Here is a 27,820-nt window from a genome sequence, read left to right as displayed (position 1 = left end):
GAGGACAGGCACATGGCCAGCTGGCTTCAGTGGTGGAAAAAGGATGTGAATCCAGGCCCCTGATCCAGGCCTGAACTCCTAACAACTGGGATCCCCACTGGCCACAGTTTGTGCTGAGAAGCCAGGGAGATGCTCAGTGACACATCCCCGGTTTCCAGGTCAGGGGCCAGGCTCACTGCTCACCTTTTGCATGGCAAGGCTCGCCCACTAAGCCTGCTTGCACTTCTGGTCCAGCTGCTTGAGTTTGGTGGCACAAGCGTCCAGCCTCTCCTCTCGGCGCTTCCGGTCTCGTTCCACAGCCTCTGCCATCTCTGCCTGGGTGAACTTCTGCCACATGGGGGTCTTGTCCTCTTTGTCCTCAACAGACCGCTGCCAAAATTTGGTGCCCATGGAGGACTTCTGCCAAGAGAAGATGGTCAGAGGAAGTCACAACTCAGAGACAGGCCACTCCCTGGAGGGCGTCGGCTCCTATCCCAAGACCCTTGGGCACCTTCAAGAGGCCCGTGGCAAGAGGATCTGGTCTTCAATCCTGCTCTACCCTTCACGGTATTTGGAAAGAGGGCTGGACAAGCACCAACAGTCTAAACTCTAATTTCTCTTTTGGAAACTGTGGATAATCAAGGAAGCCCTCCAGGTTGTAGAGGTGCACTGAATCGTTTGCAAACCTCAACACTGACTGAAATGCAGGCAACACTCAAGAGAAAGGATGCTCCTGCAGCCAGCTCTGGGTATGCAAGGTCAGGGCATCCACAGCTAAACAACAGGAACAGCAAACCACATGCTCATCACTTCCCAGCCACAGAACTACCCTACTGCTTCTCCCATGACAGCAGATGAACCCACGGATACAAAGAGCCCCATGACACCAGAACTCACAGTCATCCATGAGGTTTCAAAGTGATCATATGTAAAAACAAAAAAGCATCTCTAAAAAAGTCTCTTTGAGGTATTTTATCTACTTTTGAGTCTCTCGTTGAGACTCAACTAACTAACAGTAACTAACTGATATTTCATTTCCTAGTATCCTCTTAGTTACTAGACAACCACCAGGGTGCCAATGATGCAGTGTGAAAACCTTTCAATTCTGGGAGGATTTCTCACTGATTTGCAGGAAGTGAGGCTGCAGGCAGAATATGCAGCAGTACAAAGGATGGGCCGGGTCCCTGGACCCCAGCCACTGGAAGTCTAATGACATACGACTGGCAGAAAAACAGTCAACTTCTTGTTTTGAGTGATAGCTACACAGATGAATGTAACTGTCAAAAGTCATCAGACATAAAAAAAAAATCTGTGACTTTTCTTGTATTTCCATTTTTATCATTCAGTCGCTAAGTCTTGTACGACTCTTCTGCAACCCCATGGACTATAAGGTTCAAGAGAAAGGCTGCCTCAGGTTTAGAATAGGGCTCAGTCACTAAGTTGTGTCCAACTCTTCACAACCCCATGGACTATAACCCACCAGGCTCCTCTAGCCATAACATTTCCCAAGCAAGAATACTGGAGTGAGTTGCCATTTCCTTCTCCATGGGATAGTGCTGACCCAGGGATCAAACCCATGTCTCCTGCTTTGGCAGGTGGGCTCTTTACCACTGAGAAGCCAGGGAAGCCCTTTATGTAAATTACACCTCCTTAAAAGCAGTAACTAACAGTGACTGTAGACAGTGACTTTTCTCCTAAAACTAACTTCTCATAATCCAGAAGCAATTACTACAAGATTATAAATGTCTGATTTAGAAGCACAAAGGTAATTTTTACATAATATAATTGGGGCCAAGTGTGTATTCTCCTACTTTGCCCCGACTGGTGCCATCTGTCCAGGCACCATAATGGTTGTGCACCGTCTCACTGCGAGACTCCTGCAGGACAGATCTCACCCTCTGGTGCTCAGGACACCTTGCAGCTGATCTCTAAGGCAAACACCTGATTATTCCCTTCAGAACTTCCAGGAAATGAAATATCAGAATGAAAGGGTATGGGCATATCATCAAGACTTCAGATGTGCCTTTCAAATTGCCCAAACTGGGCTATCATTTTATAAACTAAATGTTCTGCAAAACATTTAAGCAGTGACAATCTTTTCAGAAATTTGGATTAATGAAATGATAAGAGATTTTATCTTTGTTGACTTTAGACAATAACAAAAACACTCAAGATAATTCAGTGTTCTTATGAGCAGATCATTAAAAAAAAAAAGAAATCTTTTTTTGAATATGGAGCAATCCCAATATGTGGATGAAATCTGGGTTAATTGCAAGATAATTTATAAGAGCTGTACTGTGTATTTTCACTTTTTTTCAATTTATTTTTATTAGCTGGAGGCTAATTACTTTACAATATTGTAGTGGTTTTTGTCATACATTGACATGAATCAGCCATGGATTTACACGTATTCCCCATCCCGATCCCCCCTCCCACCTCCCTCTCCACCCGATCCCTCTGGGTCTTCCCAGTGCACCAGCCCTGAGCACTTGTCTCATGCATCCAACCTGGGCTACAGAACAGACTTTTGGACTCTGTGGGAGAAGGCGAGGGTGGGATGTATTTTCACTTTTGTGTCCCCTGTACTGAGCACAATTCCTAGCGTGATATATGATATGTGCTCAGCACAAAAGACTCAAGATAAAGGGCATTTTCACTTTAGAGGCAGATGTGGAACAGGAGTCCTTTAGATAGCAAAGTGCACTGAAAATGGCAAGTCTGCCAAGTTTATTAAAATTAATGCCTTCCCCTCCACAGCTCTGCCCTTCCTGCTCAGTTCCATCCCAAAGTCACGCGATGTGGCAGAACCAGGCCAGCACCTGGTGCCGGGGTTCAGACAGCTCAGGGTAGGTGGTCAGAGCCCTCAGGGCAGGTGAGCAGGGTGTCCACATGGAGGTGTGGCTGATGAGGAAGGTGCAGCCCAATCAAGTGGGGTGAGGAAGGAACTTCTAGAAGAGAGGGCTCAGCAGGGAAATTCAGGGCCTCCAGGAGAGGGGGAGGCTGACACCTGAGGCACTGAGGAGGGCACTTGTGCAAGGGAGAGGGTGAGGGTAGAAATAGGGAGACTAGGGAGGCAATGGGAAACAGTCAGAATGAAGTGTGTGTGTGTGTGTGTGTGTGTGTGTGTGACAAACATACATTCCTAACTCTGTCACAAACATACATTCCTAACCCTGTGTGTGTGTCTCTCTCTCCAATACATACATTCCCTAACTGTCCTTGGAAAAGGCCAGAAGCAGCAGCACTCCTGCCCATGTACTGGTTTATAAGTGTCATTAAAGGCTGACTCCAGGGCCAAGGTTAGGCAAGGACAAAATGAGCTTGGGAAAGCTTGTTCCACCAGAAAGCAAGGAATCCCTCAAAAAAGAATAGAGACACGTGAAAAAGCACATGGCTGCCAGCCTGAAGCTCCCAAAGCAAAGACAACCTGAACATCCAAAGAAACAATGATACTAATTAATTAAAAATTTGATGATAAACAGGATATTCATAGTCTTAAAGTAACTAGCCACAAAACTGCTATCAATTACAAATGTGAAGTGCATGTGAAAGCTCATGTTGTGAAACACGGTAGCCAGCACCTCAATCCTGAGATCAATGTAAGGCTGTCACAGCAGGCAGAGAGGGACCAGGGTCACCCAGGTGGGAGCAATGAGAAGAGTCAGTGCCAGTTCTGAGAGACTCCAGCCAAAAAAAGGAAGCCTTGAACCCCACCACGAGGAAGCTCCAGACAAACCCGACTTGAGGCACACTGCACAAAGCAGTTGGCTTCTGATCTTCCAGAACGTCAACCTCAGGAAAGTTAAGCAAAGGCTGAGGGGCCACTTCTCACTGAAGGACTCCTGACCCTGACCCAGATTCCTGTGCATCAAGACCATCAACTGGTCAGTGGGGACAGTGGGACAGAGTCTGAGGACAAGGTGGCAGTGGTAGGTCAAGGCTAGCTTCCTAGGTTTGACTGTGCTTACCTAAGAGGTGTCCTGTGGTGACAGAGCCTGATCACACTAGCAACTTACTCTTCAAATGGCTCAGGAAGAAATCTTCCCTGTATTACACCAACTTTTCTGTAAGTTTGTGACTGTTCTCAAAATCTTAAAAGAAGGATTTTTAACTTAAAAAAAAAAGGCAGACTTCCCTGGAGGTCCAGTTGTTAAGACTGTGTTTCCAGTGCAGGGGGCTTGAGTTCAATCTCTGGGCAGGGAAGTAGATCCCACATGCTGCACAGTGCAGTCAAAACAAAACAAAACAATACAAAGGGAGGGAGGTTCAAGAGGGAGGGGCCATATGTATACCTATGACTGATTCATGCTAATGTAGGGCAGAAACCAAGACAATACTGTAAAGCAAACACTCTGCAATTTAAAGTAGCTTAGAAAAAGAGAGAGAGAAATGTCCACTTAAGACTTTTTTCAGAAAACTGACCAGACCACTGAACTCAGTGAAACCTAATTGAATGTCCATCTGAAAGAGTTAGACTCTGTCTGTAGTGACCAGGGACACACCACATTGAGTCCCCAAGCCGGCCACCACTCAGTGTCCTCTGAGCTGGTTGAGACTCCTTCTCCACACCCCCACCTATGATGCGCTCCTGAAACTTCCCTGGCTCCATCCCTTCCTGTCCATTGTAAAAGCACAGAACAGCCTTTCAGGTGACCTGCTGGAGTCTCTGCCTTGGATCTCTGGTCAACTGAACTTGGAAAGGGCTTGTGTGTGCACTCACGCACATGCCTGTCCCCCAGCTAAGCGGGCACAGAAGCCCTCCCGCCCCAGTGCCCACGGGACCTGGTAGTCAGGGCCTGATGCCCAGGTGTGCAGCTTTCTGGAAGGTGGCTAAGGTTCCAGCACCTTCCAGACGACATGCGTCACGCCTCCTGTCTCACTCCAGTCTTTAACATCCTCTTGGGTGCACTTGGCATAAGCACTGTCTGGAGAGCTCAAGGACAAGTGCCGCTGCCTCCTGGGGTCCCAACTGTTCCTAGGAGGAATCGCAAAGACTTGGTTTTCCTGGTCACCCCAGGCATGGCCTCATCTTCCCAGTCAGACCATTAAGAACTTGAAAGTTAGCTTCTACAAACCAATTTCTTTCCTAAAAGATCCACCCTGCACCCCCTTTATGGGTAAGAGGACATGCTCAGAGCACCTACACAGTACCCACTTTACCAGCCAGTTCAGTTGCTCAGTCATGTCCGACTGTGACCCCATGAACTGCAGCATGCCAGGCCTCCCTGTCCATCACCAACTCCCGGAGTTCACCCAAACTCATGTTCATTGAGTTGGTGATGCCATCCAGCCATCTCATCCTCTGTCTTACCCTTCTCCTCCTGCCCTCAATCTTTCCCAACAGCAGGGTCTTTTCCAGTGAGTCACCTCCCTACATCAGGTGGCCAAAGTATTGGAGTCTCAGCTTCAACATCAATCCTTCCAATGAACACCCAGGACTGATCTCCTTTAGGATGGACTGGTTGGATCTCCTCACAGTCCAAGGGACTCTCAAGAGTCTTCTCCAACACCACAGTTCAAAAGCATCAATTCTTCGGCGCTCAGCTTTCTTTATAGTCGAACTCAAACATCCACACATGACTACTGGAAAAACAATAGCCTTGACTAGCCTTTGTCAACCTTTGTTGACAAAGTAATATCTCTGCTTTTTAATATGCTGTCTAGGTTGGTCACAACTTTTCTTACAAGGAGCAAGCAACTTTAAATTTCATGGCTACAGTCACCATCTGCAGTGATTTTGGAGCCAAAATAAATAAATTAAAAAATAAAGTCAGCCACTGTTTCCACTGTTTCCCCATCTATTTGCCATGAAGTGATGGGACCGGATGCCATGATCATAGTTTTCTGAAAGTTGAGCTTCAAGCCAACATTTTCACTCTCCTCTTTCACCTTCATCAAGAGGCTCTTCAGTTCCTCTTCACTTTCTGCCATAAAGGTGGTGTCATCTGCATATCTGAGGTTATTGATATTTCTCCCAGCAATCTTGATTCCAGCTTGTGCTTCTTCCAGCCCAGCATTTCTCGTGATGTACTCTGCATATCAGAATAGCATGCCTATACTAGCCTGCCATACACAAACCACTCTATATTCTTCAGTGTAAGTGGTAATGATGATGTCCTGGACTTCCTGCTGGTTTGTCAAGGCAGGGTATGTGCAGCCGCAAAACCCGTTACTGTGCCTGGATCAATGAGATATTTAACTGGCTTACTTCCCACTGGGGAGCCTGGCTGAAGTCTGTCCTCCAAGTGGGCCTGATCATAATACTAGGGAATCACAGTCATAGTCTGGTCCTGTGTGGATTGGGTATAAGCCTCTATCAGTACAATTAATTACAGTATACTTGATGGGGTGACCTATGCTCCTGAGAATTCTTAGTTGGGTATGTGACAAGTCAGTGGTGAAGATATAGAGAATGGGCCTACCAAAGTGCCCTCATGACCTTCCATGTATCTGTTCAAGCAGAGCTCAAGCTGTGACTTATCTGGGTCTTGGCAGGATGTCTTGTGATCCAACTGAAACATGAGGATGGGAGGTTTGTGAGTCTATCTCCCTCTCACCTTCTTATCTCCCCTGGGAGGCTGCCCTGGGACAGTTTTTCTTTGCCTTCTGTATTCTGCTGATGTATGAGTCTCTGAGCCCTGCGCCAGGCAGGGTATAACTACAGAATATAAACTCCTGAGCTGCAGTCTAGAGGGGGGTCCTTGGCAGTGGAGTGTCCCACAACTGGTGCTGCAGTCATCTTTATCTAAAAAGGGGGTGTTGTTTGTACTTTACAAGCCCAATTAGGCACTCTGGTGCTTGGCCTTTTTGGGGCAGTGGGGAGGTAAAGTAAAAAGAAGTAGCTTTATTGCTTTGCCAGGAAAAGGGGGCCACAGTGGGCTCCTACCCTTAAGACTATGTGTCCCGTCCTGGAAGGGACAGTGAGGTGTCTTATAGTGTTCAAGGAACAAGGCAAGATCAGCTCATGGATACTGTTCTGATGGGTTTGTGGTGAGGTAATTGGGTGTCAGCATCATCAAACTTCTGGTTCCAGCCAGCCTAGAGGACTACATGCTTGTGGGTAGCATACTAGAGGGGATTTCAAAATCTGCAAAACAGCTCAAATGACATGGCTCAGAATATTATCTATAGTCCTTGAGGAAGAACTAAAGGTCCTTGACTTTGTTTAATGGCTAAATTACTATTATTTGGTCTTGCCTGATTGTTTTCCTTTCTTTCTTCATTTTCTCACTTCTCTCATTAAATTTATTCTTTGACTAAAGGTTTTTTAAAAACAGGCAAAAGACAGGTGGAGGACATAGGTGGGGGCGTCTGTTCTAGGAAGGCCTCATAGGGTCCTGATCAGTTACAAGTGAATCACAGCACTCCACACAGCTGTTTAAAAGTGTGTTTCCCCTCTCTCTTGTCCCAAGGATAGAATTCAGATTTCTTGGATTAGTATGCCTCTCCAATGCCACTGCTGCTTATTCTCCCAGCTTCCTCTTCTATTCCTCGCATTATGAACTTCTCCACACTGAACTTTGGCACATTTGAATCCAACTCCCTCACAAATTCATTTGCTTGCAATGTTCTGCCTGCTCCTTCTTCACCTTTTTTAAGTAAACATTTATTTTGTATTGGAATATAGCTGATTAACAATGTTGTGATAGTTTCAGGTAGACAGCAAAGTGACTCAGGCATACATATACATGTATCCATTCTCCTCCAAACTCCCCTCTCATCCAGGCTGCCACATAATATTGAGCAGAGTTCCCTGTATGTGCTTGGCCTTTTGCTTGACAATGTGGTAGTTATGTATAAGAGTGTCCTTGATTTTTGAGAAGCACATTAGAGTATTTAGGGATGATGGAGCATGATGTCTGCAGCTTATTCTAAAAAAATGGTTCAGAAAAAGCCTAATGATAATGATGGTCCACACACACAAACACATGCATGCACACTGCACAACTATGGCAGAATGTTAACAATGGAACAATATGGGTGAAGGGTATGTGGGAGTTCTTTGTACTGTTTTTCCAACTTTTCTGTAAGTTTAACATCATAAAGAATTATTAAGATTCTATATACACATGTATGTACAATGTATGAAATACTACATGAAAAATGATAATTGGCTAATTATCTTGAGAAAGTGAAAGTTGCTCAATCGTGTCTGACTCTCTGTGACCTCATGGACTAAAGCCTCCCAGGCTTCTCTGTCCATGGAATTGTCTAGGCAAGAATACTGGAGTGGGTAGCTGTTCCCTTCTCGAGGGGACCTTCCCAACCTAGGGATTGAACCCAGGTGTGTGGCACTGCAAGTGGATCCCTTACCATCTGAGCCACCAGGAAAGCCCAAGAATACTGCAGTGGATAGCCTAAATCCTTCTCTTCCTGACCCAGGAATTGATCCGGGGTCTTCTGCATTGCAGGCGGATTCTTTACCAGAGAAACAGAGTCTTATTCTTCACTTTGAAATCTTCTGTAGACTGTGTTTTGAATTTCAACAATGAACATGTACTACTTTCATAATAAAAACTAAAATAAAATGTCCAATATTTAAAAGCACAAAAAGTAACAGAAACAGACTTACAGACATAGAGAACAGACTTCTGGTTGTCAAGGTGGAGAGTGGGTGGGGGATGGAAGGACTGGGAGTTTGGGGTTAGCAGATACAAACTATTATATACGGCATGGATAAACAACAAGGTCCTACTGTATAGCACAGGGAACTATATTCAATATCCTGTGATAAACCATAATGGATAAGAAAAATAAAAGCACAAAAAGTTTGTAAATCCGTGGCTGATTCATATCAATGTATGACAAAACCCACTGGAAAAAAAAAATAAATAAAGAATCATGGCCAAGTTAAAAAAAAAAAAAATACTAGAACCAAAAAAAAAAAAAAAAGAAAACTTGGAAAGTACAAATGAAAACTCACCTATAATCTCATCATCATAATACAATTACTATCACTTTTGCTATTCCTTTCTTTTCCTCTTTATTTCTGTTTTTACCCAGTTCTAGTATTAATGCATCTTATATTTTTACATGTAGACTTTATTCATTTGACATAATATTTAAAATTTTACATAGTACACTGACTTCACAATTATCATCTTAAATAGTCACTTACTATTCTATCTGGTGGCAGCACCATGATTTACTTAGTCATTCACTAAATAAAGAGCAACAACAGACCCTGGAGAAGGAAACATCTAACTTTTAGAGTTACATACTACAGTACTACAAATGTCCAATTTCCAACAAAAAACTATGACAGCAAAAAAAGCACAGCATGACCCGCTGACAGCCAAAAAGATATTAATAGAAACTATCTTAGACAAAGCCCAGACACTGGATTTACTAGACTAAGAATTTAAATCAACAGTTGTAAATATGTTCAATGAGCAAAAGGAAAGCAATAGAATGATGCCTTAAAAAATGAAAGATAATAACAGGAGACAGAAAAAGTTTTAAAAGGAACAAAACAGAAATTCTGGAGCTGAAAAGTATAATATCTGAAATGAAAAATTCCCTACAGAGGCACAACAGCATACTTGAGCAGGCAGAAACAATTACTGACCTTGAAGATAGGTCAGTTATCTGAGACTGAGAATCAGAAAGACAAATGAAAAGGAACAGGACCCAAAGACCCAACAGACAACATTAAGCCTACCAACATACATAATGGGAGGTCCAGATAAAGGAAAGGGGGAGAAAGGGGAAAAAGAATAATAAGTAATGACTGAAATTTTGTTAAGTTTGGTGAACTATTTGAATCTACATAGTCAAGAAGCTCAAAGATTCCAAATATGGTAAACTCAAGAGACCCATACCTAGAACACATAGTCAAAATGTCTAAAGCGAAAGACAATAAATCTTGAAATCAGCAAAAGAAAAATAATTCATCACAAACAAGGACATTTCAATAATACTGACAACTGAATTCTCATTAGAAACCAGAGGCCAGAAGGCAGTGGGATGATATATTTGAAATGCTGAAAGAAAAAGCTATATCTAAGAAAACTATGCAGAAGTGAAGTTATAAAAAGACATTCCCAGAAGTGCATGAAACCCAGGGCCCACTTTGGACAGTTCCCCTGCAGAGCAACCTGGAGCCTGAGCAGTTTAGACCTGGAAAGCACACGCTGCTGTGAGCTGGGGCAAACCCAAGTGTGGTCTATCCACTGTGAGCACACCCCACATATGCCAGTGATACTTGTTTAGAGTGTTCCTCCCTCCCCACAACACAACTGAACAAGTGAGCCTAAATAAGTGACCACCTTGGCCCCCTTGTGTCAGGGCAGAAATTAGACACTGAAGAGACTTGTAGACAGAGGAAGCCAAAATAAACAAAGAAGAGGGAACCACTCTAGAAGTGACAGGTGCAACAGATTAAAACCCTGTAGTTAGCATTGACTAAGCATTGGAAGGGGCCTATAGACCTCAAGAAGAAGTATAAGCTGGAACAAGGAACTATCTGAAACTGAACTGACCCCACAGTGCCCCCAACAACTCCAGACAAATTCCTAGATATATTTTTACTATTATCATTTTTAATTTTTTTCTTTTTAAGTTCTTTATTACTCTTTTAATTTTCATGTTTATAATCTACTATTACCTTGCAACAAAAGACCCTATTTTTAAAGCAAATTTCATATATATATATATATATTATAATTTTTGTGATTCATTTTGTTTTGTATTTTTAATATTGTATTTTTGAGGGTCTAACCTCTATTCTAGAGTTTTAATCTTTGCTTTTTGGTATTTGTTATCAATTTTGTACCTTTAAGAATCTAATCTTCATAATCACAAGATCATATCAACAGATGAAGGGAAAAAATCATCTGATAAAATCCAACACCCATTCATCATAAAAATTCTCAGCAAACTAGATACAGACAGGCATTTCCTAAAAAAAAAAAAAAGATTCTAATCTTCAGTACCCATTTTTACTTAGGGGTGTGATTACTGGCTTGATTCCTCTCTCCCCTTTTGACTCTCCTTTTTCTCCCCCAGGTTATCTCTATCTCCTCCCTTCCCCTTCTTTGCTCTATGTAACTCAGTAAACCTCTCTGGTTGTCCCTCACTGTGGAGAATCTTTTCACCATTAACCTAGATGTTTTATCATCTGTGCTGTATGGATGGAGAAGTCTTGAGGCTACTGTAGGAATACAACTGAAAGCCAGAGGCAGGAGGCTAAAATCCCAAACCTGAGAACACCAGAGAACTCCTGACTCCAGGGAACATGAAGTGACAAGAGCTCATCCAAAAGTCTCCATACCTACACAGAAACCAGGCTCCACCCAACAGCCAGCAAGTTCCAAAGAAGGACATACCGCACTGATTCTCCAGCAATGCAGGAACACAGCCCTGAACATGAAAATACAGGCTGCCCAAAGTCACACCACACCCACAGACACTCCAAAAGTCACTACTGGACATTTCGTTGCAATCCAGAGAGAAGAGACCCAGCTCCACCCACCAGAACACAGACGCAAGTTTCCCTAAACAGGAAACCTTGACAAGCCACTCGTCCAACCCCACCCACAGGGAGCAACCTCCACAATAAAGAGGAACCACAAACTTCCAGCATCCAGAAAGGCCACCTCAAACACAGCAATCTAAATAAAATGAAAAGGCAGAGAAATAGTCAGCAGGTAAAGCAACATGATAGATGCCCACCAAAACAAAAAACAAAACAAAACAAAAAAAGAGGAGGAGATAGGGAGTCTACCTGAAAAAGAATTCAGAATAATGACAGTAAAGATGATCCAAAATCTTGAAAACAAAATGGAGTTACAGATAAACAGACTAGAGACAAGGATTGAAAGGTGCAAAAATGTTGAACAAGGACCTAGAAGAAATAAAAAAGAGTCAGTCAATAATGAATAATGAAATAACTGAGATCAAAAGCACTCTGGAGGGAACCAACAGTAGAATAACTGAGGCAGAAGATAGGATAAGTGAGGTAGAAGATAAAATGGTGGAAATAAATGAAACAGAGAGGAAAAAAGAAAAAAGAATTAAAAGAAATGAGGACAACCTAAGGGACCTCTGGGACAATGTGAAACACCCCAACATTCGAAACATAGGAGTCCCAGAAGAAGAAGACAAAAAGAAAGGACATGAGAAAATACTCGAGGAGATAATAGTTGAAAACTTCCCTAAAATGGGGAAGGAAATAGGCACCTAAATCCAAGAAACCCAGAGAGTCCAAACAGGTTAAACCCAAGGTGAAACACCCCAAGACACATATTAATCAATTTAACAAAGATCAAACACAAAGAACAAATACTAAAAGCAGCAAGGGAGAAACAACAAATAACACACAAAGGGATTCCCATAAGGATAACAGCTGAATCTTTCAATAGAAACTCTTCAGGCCAGAAGGAGATGGCAGGACATACTTAAAGTGAAGAAAGAGAAAAACCTACAACCCAGATTACTGTACCCAGCAATGATCTCATTCAGATATGAAGGAGAATTCAAAAGCTTTACAGACAAGCAAAAGCTGAGAGAATTCAGTACCACCAAACCAGCCCTTCAACAAATGCTAAAGGATCTTCTCTAGACTGAAAACACAGAAAAGGTTTATAAATTTGAACCCAAAACAACAAAGCAAATGGCAAAGGGATCATACTTATCAGTAATTACCTTAAATGTAAATGGGTTGAATGCCCCAACCAAAAGACAAAGACTGGCTGAATGGATACGAAAACAAGACCCCTGTATATGCTATCTACAAGAGACCCACCTCAAACCAAGGGACACATATAGACTAAAAGTGAAGGGCTAGAAAAAGTCATTTCATGCAAATGGAGACCAAAAGAAAGCAGGAGTAGCAATATTCATATGAGATAAAATAGACTCTGAAATAAAGGCCATGAAATGATACAAAAAGAACACTACATAATGATTAAAGGATCGATCTAAGAAGAAGATATAACAATTATAAATATACATGCACCCAACATAGGAGCACCACAATATGTAAGGCAAATGCTAACACATATGAAAGGGGAAATTAACAGTAACACATAATAGTGGGAGACTTTAATACTCCACTCACACCTATGGATAGATCAACTAAACAGAAAATTAACAAGGAAACACAAACTTTAAATGACACAGTGGACCAGCTAGACCTAATTGATATCTATAGAACATTTCACCCCAACACAATGAATTTCACATTTTTTTCTCAAGTGCACACAGAACATTCTCCAGGATAGATCACATCCTGGGCCATAAGTCTAGCCTTGGTAAATTAAAAAAAAAACAAAAACCAACTGAAATCATTCCAAGCATCTTTTCTGATCACAATGCGGTAAGATTAGATGTCCACTACAGGGGAACAAAAAACAACTATTAAAAATACAAACATATGGAATCTAAACAACACACTTCTGAGTAACCAACAAATCACAGAAGTAATAAAAAATAAATCAAAATATGCATCAAAACAAATGAAAATGAAAACATGACAACCCAAAACCTATGGGATTGAGTAAAAGCAGTTCTAAGGGGAAGGTTCACAGTGATACAAGCTTACCTCAAAAAACAAGAGAAACATCAAATAAATGACCTAACTTTACACCTAAAGCAACTAGAAAAGGAAGACATGAAGAGCCCCAGGGCTAGTAGAAGGAAAGAATTCATAAAAATTAGGGCAGGAATAAGTGAAAGAGAAACAAAGGAGACTATAGCAAAAATCAACAAAACTAAAAGCTGGTTCTTTGAGAAAATAAAATAGACAAACCATTAGCAAGACTTGTCAAGAAAAAAGGAGAAAAATCAAATCGACAAAATTAGAAATGAAACTGGAGAAATCACAACAAACACCACAGAAATACAAAGGATCATAAAAGACTACTATCAGCAAATATATGACAATAAAATGGACAACCTGGAAGAAATGGACGAATTCTTGGAAAAGTATAACCTTCCAAAACTGAACCAGGAAGAAACAGAAAATCTTAACAGACCTACCACAAGCATGGAAATTGAAACTATAATCAAAAATCTTCCAACAGACAAAATCCAGGGCCAGATGGCTTCACAGGTGAATTCTACCACAAATTTAGAGAAAAGCTAAAACCTATCCAACTCAAACTCTTCCAGAAAATTGCAGAGGAAGGTAAACTGCCAAACTCATTCTATGAGGCCACCATCACCCTAATTCCAAAACCAGACAAAGATGCCACAAAAAAAGAGAACTACAGGCCAATATCACTGATGCACATATATGTTAAAATCCTTGACAAAATTCTAGCAAACAGAAGCCAACAACATATTAAAAAGATCATATATCATGACCAAGTGGGCTTTATCCCAGGTATGCAAGGATTCTTCAATATTTGCAAATCAATCAATGTGATACACCACATTAACATATTGAAAGATAAAAACCATATGATTATCTCAATAGATGCAGAAAAAGCATTTGACAAAACTAAACACCAATTTATGATAAAAACTCTCCAGAAAGCAGGCATAGAAGGAACATACCTCAACATAATAAAAGCCATATATGATAAACCCACAGGAAACATTATCCTCAGTGGTGAAAAATTGAAAGCATTTCCCCTAAAGTCAGGAACAAGACAAGGGTGCCCACTCTCACCACTAATATTCAAGATAGTTTTGAAAGTTTTAGCCACAGCCATCAGAAAAGAAAAATAAATAAAAAGAATCCAGGTTGGAAAAGAAGAAGTGAAACTCTCACTGTTTGCAGATGACATGATCCTCTACATAGAAAACCCTAAAGGCACCACCAGAAAATTACTAAAGCTAATCAATGAATATAGTAAAGTTGCAGGATATACAATTAACACATAGAAATCCCTTGCATTCCTATACACTAACAATGAGAAAATAGAAAAAGAAATTAAAGAAACAATTCCATTTACCATTGCAATGAAAAGAATAAAATACTTTGGAATAAATCTACCCAAAGGAGCAAAAGAACCTATATATAGAAAACTATAAAACACTGATGAGAGAAATCAAAGAGGACACAAATAGATGGAGAAATATATCATGTTCATTGGTTGGAAGAATTAATATAGTGAAAATGAGTATACTACCCAAAGCAATCTGTAGATTCAATGCAACCCCTATCAAGCTACCAACGGTATTTTTCAGAGAACTAGAACAAATAATTTCACAATTTGTATGGAAATACAAAAAACCTCTAATAACCAAAGCAATCTTGAGAAAGAAGAATAGAACTGGAGGAATCAACCTGCCTGACTTCAGACTATACTACAGAGCTACAGTCAGTAAGACAGTATGGTATTGGCACAAAGATAGAAATATGGATCAATGGAAGAAAATAGAAAGCCCAGAGATAAATCCACGCACTATGGACACCTTATCTTTGACAAAGGAGGCAAGAATATACAATGGAGAAAAAACAGTGTTTAAGAAGTGATGCTGGGAAAACTGGTCCACCACTTGTAAAGATTGAAACTAGAACACTTTCTAACACCATACACAAAAATAAACTCAAAATGGATTAAAGATCTAAATGTAAGACCGGAAACTATAAAACTCTTAGAGGAAAACATAGGCAAAACACTCTCTGACATAAATCACAGCAGGATCCTCTATGACCCACCTTCCAGAGTAATGGAAATGAAAGCAAAAATAAACAAATGGGACCTAATCAAACTTAAAATCTTTTGCACAAAGAAGGATACTATAAGCAAGGTGAAAAGACAAACTTCAGAATGGGAGAAAATAATAGCAGACGAAGCAACTGACAAAGAATTAATCTCAAAAATATACAAGCAGCTCATGCAGCTCAATACCAGAAAAATAAATGACCCAATCAAAAAATGGGCCAAAGAACTAAATAGACATTTCTCCAAAGAAGACATACAGATGGCTAACATATGAAAAGATGCTCAACATCACTCATTATCAGAGTAATGTAAATCAAAACCACAATGAGATACCATCTCACGCCAGTCAGAATGGCTGCTATCCAAAAGTCTACAAACAATAAATGCTGGAGAGGGTGTGGAGAAAAGGGAACCCTCTTACACTGTTGGTGGGAATGCAAAATAGTATATCCACTATGGAGAACAGTGTGGAGATTCCTTAAAAAACTGGAAATAGAACTGCTATACGACCCAGCAATCCCACTGCTGGGCATACAGACCGAGGAAAGCAGAACTGAAAGAGACAAGTGTACCCCAATGTTCACTGCAGCACTGTTTACAATAGCCAGGACATGGAAGCCACCTAGATGTCCATCAGCAGATGAATGGATAAGGAAGTTGTGGTACATATATACAATGGAATATTATTAAGCTTTTTAAAAGAATGCATTTGAATCAGTTCTAATAAGGTGGATGAAACTGGAGTCTACTATACAGAGTGAAGTAAATCAGAAAGAAAAACACCAATACAGTATATTAACACATATATATGGAACTTAGAAAGATGGTAATGATGACCCTATGTGTGAGACAGCAAAAGAGACACAGATGTAAAGAACAGACTTTTGGACTCTGTGGGAGAAGGCAAGGGTGGGATGATTTGAGAAAATAGCATTGAAACATGTGTATTACCATATGTGAAATAGATCACCAGGCCAGGTTCGATGCAGAAGACAGGATGCTCAGGGATGGTGCACTGGGATGACCCTGAGGGATGGGATGGAGTGGGAAGTGGGTTCAGGATGGGGGACATGTGTACACCTGTGGCTGATTTGTGTCGATGTATGGTGAAAGCCACTACAATACTGTAAAGTAATTAGCCTCCAATTAAAATAAATTAATTAAAAAAAGACATTCCTAGATTAAAAAAATGGAGATAATTCATCATTAACAGATCTGTCTTACAAGAAATACTAAAGAGAGTCCTTCAGGCTGAAATGAAAGAACATCAGAGAGTAACTCAAAATCACACAAAGAAATAAATATCAGTGGTGAAGGCAACAACATAGATAAATATAAAAGACAGCATAATTTTATTTTTGTAAATTATAAAATTCACACCAAGAAAAGCCCAGGACCAGATGGTTTCACAGGTGAATTCTATGAAACTTCTGAATTAATGCTAATTCTGAATTAACACCAATCCTTCACAAATTATTCAAAAATAAAAGAGGAGGAAGTACTTCCTAACTCATTCTATCCTATGTCAAAACCAAACTAAGTCATCATAAGAAAAGAAAACCAGAGGCAAATATGAAACTGGACCCCTGCCTGACATCATACACAAACATTTAGTTAAGATGTATCACAGACCTCCCTGTTAAGAGCTAAATTTATAAAACTCTTAGAAGACAAGGGGTAAATACTTCTAACACTGGATTAGGCAATGATTCTTTTTTAAAAAATTAATTTATTTATTTTAATTGGAGGCTAATTACTTTACAATATTGTAATGGTTTTTTGCCATACATTGACATAAATCAGCCATGGGTGTACATGTGTCCCCGATCCTGAACCCTCCTCCCACCTCCCTCCCTATCCCATCCCTCAGGGTTGTCCCAGTGCACGAGCTTTGAGTGCCGTTTTTCATGCATTGAACTTGGACTGGTCATCTGTTTCACATATGGTAATATACACATTTCAATGCTGTTCTCTCAAATCAGCCCACCCTCGCCTTCTCCCACAGAGTCCAAAAGTCTGTTCTTTACATCTGTGTCTCTTTTGCTGTCTCACATATAGGGTCATCGTTACCATAGGCAATGATTCTTTAGGTATGGCACCAAAGCATAAACAGCAAAAGAAAAAATAGATAAATTGGACTGGAATACTGTCCAAGATAGATCGTAATTGGAGAACAAAAGGCTTAAATTTATGACAAATGCAGTCACATTAAGTATCTTTTATGACAACAATGGTATAAAATCAGAAAACAATAACAGGAGTAAAATGTACTCATACGTGGAAATTAACACACTCCTGAATAATCACTGGGTCAATGAATAAATCAAAGGAAAATTTTAAAAAATACCTTGAGACAAATTAAAAATGGAGACAACAAGTCCTATGGGATGTGGTGAGAGCACATCCATGAAGGAATTTTAGAGTAATGAATGCATGCATTAAGCAAAAAGAGAGATATCAACCAAACAACCTAATTTTACACTTCATGGAACTAGAAAAGGAACAAACTGAACACAAAGCAGAAAGAAGGAAAGAATAAAGATTAGAGAAGAAATAAATGGAATAGAGACCAGAAAGGCAACAAAAAGATCAACACAACTGAGTTGGTTTTTTAAGATAAAATTTACAAATCTTTAGCTACTTAAATGAAGAAAAAAAAAGAGAGAAGACTCAAATAATAAAGTCAGAAATGAAAAGGAAGACATTACAACTGATACAACAGAAATACAAAGGATCATAAGGGAATACTATGAAAAATTATATGCCAATGAGTAAGATGACATAGAATGCATAATTTCTTAGAAACTTACAACCTACCAAGACTGAATCATGAATAGAACATCTGAACAGACCAACAATAAATAAGATTGAAGCAGTAATCACAAACCTCCCAGTACAGAAAAGCTCATGAGCAGATGGGTTCATGTGTGAATTATACAAAACATTTAAAGAATAATTAATGAATCTTTCTTAAACTGTTCCAAAAATTTGAAGGGGAAGGAACATATTGATTTTCATTTAGTAAGGCCAGCATTATCCTTATACCAAGATCAGATACAGACACTACAAGGAGGGAAAATTACAGGGCAAACTCCCTGATGAATCAAAATGGAAAAAATCCTCAACAGAATGCTAGCAAACTGAATTCAACAGCATGATAAAAGGATCATACAAAATGATCAATTGGAATTTATCCCCAAGATGCAAGGATGGTTCAACATACACAAATCAATAAACATAATATACTACATTAACATAATGAAGGATACAAATCATATAATCATCTCAACAATTGCAGAAAAAGCATTTGACAAAACCAACATCTCTTCATGATAAAACTCTGCAGTTTTTTTTTTTTTTTAGGAGAAATGTATCTCAACATAATAAGAGCCATATGACAAGCCCATAGCTAACATCATCCTCAGTGGTAAAAAGTGATCTTTTTCTCAAATATCAGAAACAAGACAAGGGTGCCTACTTGCCACTTCTTTTTAAGATAATACTGGTAGTCCTCTGTAGAGGAATTAGGCAAGAAAAAGAAATAAAAGCCATCAAAATTGGAAAGAAAGATGAAAAATTATTTCTGTTTGCAGATGGCATGGTCTTATTTGTAGAAAAACCTAAAAACTCTACCAAAAAAATCTAGAATTAATAAACAAATTCAGTGAAGTTGCAGGATACAAAATCAACAAACAAAAATCAGTTGTATTTCTGTACACTAATGAACTATCTGGAAAAGAATTTAAGAAAACATTCACATATACAATAGCATCAAAAAATACTTAGAAATAATTTTAGCCAAGCAAATGAAAGATCTTGTACCCTGAAAAACATAAGATATTAATGGAAGAATTTGAAGGTGACACAAACAAATGGAAACATATCCTGAGTTCATGGGGAATTCCCTGGCAGTCCAGTCATTAGCACTCTGCACTTACCAAGGGTCCAGGTTCAATCCCTGGAGGGAAACTAAGATCCCTCAAACTTCATGGCATGGCCAAATAAATAAAAATAAAAAAGAAATTCTAATATATCCTGTGTTCCTGGATTGGAAGAATGAATGTTGTTAAAAATGATCATAATATCTAAAGTGATCTACAGATTATGCACTGGAGAAGGAAATGGATACCCACTCCAGTATTCTTGCCTGGAGAATCCCAGGGATGGGAGCCTGGTGGGCTGCCGTCTCTGGGGTCGCACAGAGTTGGACATGACTGACACGACTTAGCAGCGGCAGATCTACAGATTCAATGCAATCCCTATCAAAATTCCAATGGTATTTTTCACAGAAATAGAAAAAGCAATACTATAAATCGTATGGAACCACAAAAGACCCCAAACAGCCAAAATGATCCAGAGCAAGAAAAATAAAGCTGGGAACTTCTGGATTTCAAATATTACAGAACTACAGTTATCAAAGCACTATGGTACTGGCATAAAAACAGACCCATAGATCAATGGAACAGAATAAAGTACAAGAATAAACCCACACATAGACAATCAACTAAATATTTGACAAGGAAGCCAAGAATGCACAATGGGGAGGCGGTAGTCTTCTCCATAAGTGGTGTTGGGAAAACTAGACATCCATAAGCAAATGAATGAAACTGGACCACTATCTTACACCATACACAACATTTAACTCAAATGGATTAAATACTTAAATGTAAAATCTGAAAGTATAAAACTCATAGAATTAAATCTAGGTGTATGCTCCTTGACATCCATCTGGGCAGACTTTTTAAATTTGACACTGAAAGCCAAAGCAACAATAGCAAAAATAAACAAGTGGTACCACATCAAACTAAAAAGCTATACAGCAATGGATGCCATCAACAAAATGAAAAGTTAACCCATGGAACGTGAGAAGCTATTTGTATATCATATATCTGATAAGAGGTTAATACCTCAAATTGGCTTCCCTGATGGCTCAGCTCGTAAAGAATCTGCCTGCAGTGTGGGAGACCTGGGCTCAATCCCTGGTTTGGGACGATCCCCTGGAGAAGGGAAAGGCTACCCATTCCAGTATTCTCTCCTGGAGAATTGAACTATATAGTCCATGGGGTCACAAAGAGTTGGACACAACTGAGTGACTTTCACTTTCACCTCAAATATATAAGAAACTTTTATAACAATAGCAAAAAAATACAAGCAATCTAATTTAAGAATAGACCTGAGACCTAATAAACACTTTCCAAAGAAGACGTACAAATGGCCAACATGCACATGAAGAGATGCTCAACACTGAGAATCATCAACGAAATGCAAATCAAAACCACAATAAACTATCACCTCACACGTGTCAGGATGGCTGTTATCAAAAAGACAACAAAAAACAAGTATCCGTGAGGATGTGGAGAAAAGGGAACCCTATACAGTGTTGGTGGGAATATAAACTGGTATAGCCATTTTCAAAACAGTATGGAGATTCCTCAAAAAATTAGAAATAGAACTACCATATGATCCAGCAATCCAAATTTTGGTCATATATCTGTAGGAAATGAAAGCAATATCTCAAAGGTATGTATATATATAATGCAGTCATTAAAAAAAGGAAATTCTGCCGTTTGTAACAACATAGATAAACCTGGAGGACATTATGCTAGGTGAAATAAGCTAAGCACAGAATGACAAATGATATATGATTTCACTTATATATGGAATCTGAAAATGTTGAACTTATATAACCAGAAAGTGGAATAATGTTTGCTGGGGGCTGGGGCTGGGGGAAATGGGGAGAAGTTGATCAAAGGATACACATTTTCAGTTACAAGATGAATTCATTAAAAAGATGAATGAGTTCTAGGGATCTAACACACAGCATGGTGACCATAATTAATAATATTGCATACTTGAAATTTGCTAAAAGAATAGATCATAAATGTTCTAACCACAGAAAATATTTCAAGTATGGAGATGATGGATGTGTTAATTAACTAGATTATGGTGATCATTTCACAGTTCTTATCTTTCACACCCTAAAAGAAAACATCATGTTGTACAACGTAAATATATACAATTTTTATTTGTTAATCATACCTCAATAAAGCTGAAAAAAGATAAATAACCCAATTAAAAAATTAGCAAATGATAAAAAAAGAAAAATATTAGCAAAGGATCAGAATGGACATTACTCCAAACTAGATACACAAATTGCAATAAGCACATGAAAAAATTCTACTAAATTATTAGTCATCAGGAAATTGTAAATGAAAATTGCATAGAGATACCACTTTCCATCCACTCAGATGGCTATAATCAAACAAATGGAAAAGAAATATGAGCAAGGATGTGGAAAAATTGGTACCCTTATACATTGCTGGTGGAATTGTAATAAGGTTCAGTCCTGTGGAAAACGGTTTGGCACTTCCTTATAAAGTTCAACACAGAATAACCATATGAACATGCAATTCCGCTCCTAGGTATGTATCTAAAAGAACTGAAAAAGGGTATTGAAAGAAATACTTGCATGTGAAGCAGTATTCGCAATAGTTCAAAAATGGAAACAGCTCAAATGTTCATCAATGAATGGATAAATTGTAGTATATCCATACAATGGAATATTATTTGGTCATAAAAAGAAATGAAGTACTGATTAATGCTACAACATCAATGAAGCTAGAATATATTATGCTAAGTGAAAGAGCCCGGTTTCAAAGTTCCACATATTGACTGAGTCCTTTCATATGAAATATTCAGAATAGGAAAATCTTCAGAGACATAAAGTAGAATAGTGATTGACTAGGGATGGGAGGTTTAGGTGGAAATGAGGAATGATGGCTAATGAGTGTGGAGTTTCTTTGTAAACTGTTTCAAATTGATCCTGGTGCTGGTCATACAACTCTGAATATACTAAAAACTACCAATTTGTAGACTAAATGGGTGAATGGTATGATAGTGTGCATGCTCAGTCACTCAGTTGTGTCTGACTCTTTGCAACCCCATGGACTGCAACCCTCCAGGCTTCTCTGTCCATGGAATTTTCCAGGCAAGAATACTGGACTATGTTGCCATTTCTTCCACCAGGGGATCTTTCAAACCCAGGGATCAGACCTGGGTCTCCTGCACTGGTAAGTAGATTCTTTACCACTGCACCATGATATGTGAATTAAATATCATCTATTAATTAAATACCAATAAAGCTGTTTGAGAAAACATATGCTGAAAGGATAGAAGAGATATAAAAGTAATGTATGTGCCTGTCTAAACAAAGTTCAACATTCTGTAAAGGAATATATAAAAATACAGCACTCAGTGAAGCAAAATTAACAATATTTGACATCTACATAAAATTGCATAAGAAGCAGAAAAAATGTTAGCTACGTCAAAGAGAAAAATAAGTCAATAGAAACAGAGCCAGAAATGTCAAAGATGAAGGAATTGGTTGACAAACATACAACCTTGATAGTTATTGTGCTATCCATGTGTGTGTATGTGTGTGTGTGTGTGTGCTCGGTCGTGTCCAACTGCGCCAGAGCAGTGGCATATGGGTGTGTGGGTGTGTGTGTGTGTGTGATCAGTCGTGTCTGACTGTTTGCACTGGAGCAGCGGCATGTGGGTGTGTGTGTGTCTATGCCCTCAGTAGTGTCTGACTGTTTGAGTTATAATAGTGGCGAATGGGCAGGTGTGTGTGTGTGTGTGTGTGTGCTCGGTCGTGTCCAACTGCACCAGAGCAGTGGCATATGGGTGTGTGTGTGTTCAGTCATGTTTGACTCTTTGCACCAGTGCAGTGGCATATGGGTGTGTGCGTGTATGTGTGTGTGATCAGTCGTGTCTGACTCTTTGTGGTGGAACAGTGGTGTATGGGTGTGTGTGTGTGTGCTCGGTCATGTCTGACTGCACCAGCGCAGTGGCATATGGGTGTATGTTTGTGTTCGTGCGTGTTCAGTCATGTCTGACTCTTTTCACTGGAGCAGTGGTATATGGGTGTGCGTGCGTGCGTGTGTGTGTGCTTAGTCATTTGCGACTCTGCACCAGAGCAGTGGCGTATTGGTGTGTGTGTGTGTGTGTTCAGGCTCAGTCCTGTCTCTTTGCACTGGAGCAGTGGCATATGGGTGTGTGTGTGTGATTGTGTATGCTCAGTCATGTCTGATTCTTTGCACTGGAGCAGTGACAGATGGGTGTGTGTGTCTGTGTGTGCAAACACAGTTGTGTCCTACTCTCTGTGCCTGAGCAGTTTTGTATTGGGGGGTGTTTGTGTGTGTGTGTGTGTGTGTGCTCGGTCATGTCTGACTGTGCCAGCGCAGTGGCATATGCGGGTGTGTGTATTGTGTGTGTGTGCTCAGTCATGTTTGGCTCTGCACTGCAGCAGTGGCAGATGGTTGTGTGTGTTTTTGTGTGTGCATGCTCAGTCGTGTCCAACTCTTTGCTCCAGAGCAGTGGTGTATGGGTTTGTGCCTGTGTGTGTGTGTGTGCTCAGTTGTGTCAGACTTTGTGCCAGAGCAGTGGTGTATGGGGGTGTGTGTGTGTGTGCGCACTCAGTCGTGTCTGAGTCTTTGCACCAGAACAGTGGCTTCATAAACAATCTGTGCTGTTGGCAATAGATGTAAATCCCATTGCTATTGCAACTTTTGTAGCCTTTTGATCAACTCTTGATTTTGCTATTTGGCTTCAAAACTATTCATTGACCTAATGTGCATTTGTCTCCTGTAATTTTTTCTTATCATCATGATAATGGGTGTTTATTGCAGCAACTAACAGTTCGCCAAAGTTAAGCAGATTAATTTCCCCTCGCTATATATATTTTTAAAGTTTCCTGAAGATTATTCTCAACAGGTCCCATATTAGATTCTGGGACAGTATATATAATCCAGCCCTGCGCTAGGATGTAACATGTACCAGGATTAACTTTTCAAAGCCTGAAGGTTAAGCAATAATTACCAATGTGAAGGGTGCATGGAACCAAACAGGGGCACTTGAATCAGTACCAGCATAACTGAAAGATTCAGTCCAAAGACTGAAATCATGCCAAAGCAGAAATAAAAAGGTTGCAGAGGAAACTGCACAGAAAGAGGAATGAAGCGGACCTAAAGATAAAAAATATAGCAGAGAATCTCATTCTTTATAACCTTAAACATGGCATGGACATGTATGCTAAGTTGTTTCAGTCGTGTCCAAGTCTGTGCAACTCTGTGGACTGTACCTGCCAGGCTTCTCTGTCCATGAGATTCTCCAAACAAGAATACTGGAGTGGGTTCCTATGCCCTTTTCCAGGGGATCTTCCCCACCAAGAATCGAACCCATGACTCCTGTATTGCAGGGAGATTCTTTACCGCCTGAGCCACCAGGGAAGCCTGCCAAACATGGCACAGCAACTGGCACGTATTAGGCATTGACACTGAGTATATATGTTTGTTGAATAAGTAAATCTTACTTTACAGGGTCAGTCTGTCACTCTAATCCACTAGCATATTTGTTAAGCCCCCTCTTCAGTACCTGTTCTACTGCTGTGCATATGAAGATGCTGCATAATGGATAAATGCTACGGATGAAGTTGTTTTAGAGTGATAGTTTATAGATGGTTTGGAAAGCAAGGAGAACTTTTGAACTGATAAACAGCAAGGAATCATTGTATGTTCTTCGTAGGAAAACAAAATAATGAAACTTACCTTTTGAGGGGCTGTAAAAGTCAGTTAATTAATGGTTATAACCTTGAGGCAGGAAAGCAGAAAGCTGTTGCAGTAAACCAGGTACAAGGCTGTTGGGAAGTGGACTCAAGAAGAAAAAGCAGTAAGAAATTAAAAGGTGTAAATCACAAAGTCAGACTTAGGGAGACAAAGCTCCTTACTGAACCTTCATGGAATGACACTTTTCTTGAGCGAGGCACAATGACAAAATGTTTAATGCCTTGGTCTTCAGAGTCAAACAAACCTGATTTCAAATCCCAGCCCTTCCACTGAACTACCTGTATGACCTCGAGCACGTTACTTACCTTCTTGAGTCTTATCCATTTATTTAACAAGTATTTTCCATAACTTGGTATGTGCCAGCTACTGTGCTGGGTCTTAGGGAGACACTGGTGAGCAGAATCAATGCAATCACAATCCTCATTAACTATGGAACAAATAGGATAAACAGGCGTTCAGTATCACCTACCAGGTTAGTACCAGGTGGCTCAGTGGTAAAAAATCTGCCTGCAATGCAGAAGAAGTGGGTTTGACCCCTGGGTTGGGAAGATCCCCTGGAAGAGGAAATGGCAACCCACTCCAGGTTTCTTGCCTGGAGAATCCCATGGACAGAGGAGCCTGGTAGGCTACAGTCCATGGGGTTGCAAAGAGTCAGACACGGCTGAGTGACTTAGCACGGGCATGCACAAATTTTACTACTTGAAATGAAGAAAATGTTTCAGATGATTTTCTTTATCATGTCTCTGAGATTTGATTGCATCTGGATTTCAGGTAAAGTTACCAATTTTGGTTTTGAAATTTTTTTTTCTCAGTCTGTGTTTTAATGCTTGTCACTGTCTCTAATTTAGATCTGATCCAGTACATAAATGGAACAAATATGAGTGTTGTCCATCTGGCTGATATTCTTTCTGAGAAAACTGGTAGCAGCAGCTGGGTGGTGGTGTTCAAAGCCCTGGTTACTGTCCATCACCTCATGGTGTATGGAAATGAGGTGAGCATGGCGTCTATTCCTTCCTTTTAGTACAAAGGACTGTCAGGACACAATTGCTGAATATGCTCAGTGTGTTAGGGGCTTACTACATTTTGCTTTCATTCATGACAAGTGGGGAAAGTACATGGAAGTAGATACGAAAACACCAATTTTTCCATTTTTACTTGTGAATTTATCTTTGCAATCAGTATTTAATAAAGTATACCATTTTGCTAGTAGAGGAAGTAAGCCACGGAATGATATTTAGAGTCCAATATAATTTCTATAAATGTTAAAAATTCATACCATATTTGTCCATGTGACAGGTATGTATATGAAACTATAAAGAGAATAGGATGCAAAGATAGCACATGAAAATTTTGATAATGTTTCCTTCCAGGTAGGAGAAGTAAATTGAACTTGAGGATGGGACAAAGGCCACTATTAACTTTATCTGTAAGGCCTTATGCCTCTTATTTTAAAATAGAGTTGAAGAGACTTCCCTGGTGGTCCAGTCGTTAAGAATCTGCCTTGCAATGTAGGGGATGAGAGTTCAATCCCCAGCTGGGAAACTAGGATCCCACATGCCATGGGCCAACTGAGCATCCGCCACAGCTAGAGAGTCGGTGCGCCATAACAAAAGATGCCGCGTGACAAAATGAAGGTCCATTGACTTCTCCAGGGTGTGCGCGTGCTCCGGCAGGAGCTTGGCGGGCGGTGGCTGCAGGAGCAGCAGCAGCAGCACGCGGGACACCTCGCAGCGGACCAGCACGTCGGCGAAGGCACCCAGCGCTGCCGGGGCGGCGGTAGCCGGCGGCCCACCGCCAGGCGGGAGCGGCGGGGCGAGGGCCGCGGGGGTGGCGGGCTGCGGCCCGGACGGCGGCGGCGTCGGCTGTGGCGGGGGGCCGCCGAGCTCCCGCGCCAGGCGCTGCATGCGCGTGAAGAGCGCCAGCGCGCCGCTGTAGTCCCGCGCCAGCAGCTGGCAGGACGCGGCGTGGCCAAGCGCCTGCAAGGCGGCCAGGGGCAGCTGGGGCAGCTGCAGCTGCGCGGCGCGCTGGAAGTGGCCGGCAGCAGCGGCCGGCTGGCCCAGGTCGCGCAGGGCGGCCGCCAGCTCGAGGCAGAGCGCGGCGGCCGCGGCCGGCTGCCCGAGCTCCAGGTGCAGGCGCACGGCGGCGCCCAGCGCGGCGGCGGCGGCCTGCAGGGCCTCCCCAGCAGCGGCGGGGCAGGCCAGGCGTTGGCGCGCGTCGCGCTCCTGCCGCAGAAAGAGGCGCGCGGCCTCGGTCAGCGCCAGCGCCTCGCCGGGCCCGTGGAAGAGCGCCTGTTGGCAGCGCGCCACCGCCAGCTGGCACCAGGCCGCGTACGGCAGGCACTCCTGGGCGCGCAGCTCGCGGCCGAGCTGTGCGAACTGTTCGCCGGCCTCCGCCACGTTCGGCTTCCGCAGGAACCGCTTCTTGAGTTTGTTGGATACCTGGCGGTAGCGCGCCAGGAAATCCCCCGGCTCAGGCCCTGGGCCCGCGCCGCCGCCGCCCAGGCCGGCCGCAGAAGCCGCCATCTTCGCCGCCCCGGTGCTTCCAGGCGCGCTGACGCAACCGGGCGGCGACCGGCGACGTGCCCTGCGTCCGGCTCAG

At 41.3% G+C, this 27,820-nt stretch overlaps 1 protein-coding gene across 1 annotated transcript; it reads right to left on the bottom strand.

Annotated features, from left to right (window-relative positions):
- Window positions 1-207: 207 nt before the first annotated feature.
- On the bottom strand, window positions 208-27,820 carry LOC122435798 (40-kDa huntingtin-associated protein-like). The gene is made up of 3 exons (XM_043459871.1): window positions 26,781-27,820; window positions 25,528-25,649; window positions 208-399 (listed from the first exon to the last, which is right to left on the bottom strand). The coding sequence occupies exons 1-3, from the start codon at window positions 27,742-27,744 to the stop codon at window positions 208-210; spliced, it is 1,278 nt and encodes a 425-aa protein (XP_043315806.1). The 5' UTR covers window positions 27,745-27,820.

Source organism: Cervus canadensis, chromosome X (genome assembly GCF_019320065.1).
Source record: "Cervus canadensis isolate Bull #8, Minnesota chromosome X, ASM1932006v1, whole genome shotgun sequence".
Lineage (NCBI taxonomy): Eukaryota > Metazoa > Chordata > Mammalia > Artiodactyla > Cervidae > Cervus > Cervus canadensis.
Note: the sequence above shows the minus strand (reverse complement) of the source record. Positions and strands in the feature narration are given on the sequence as shown.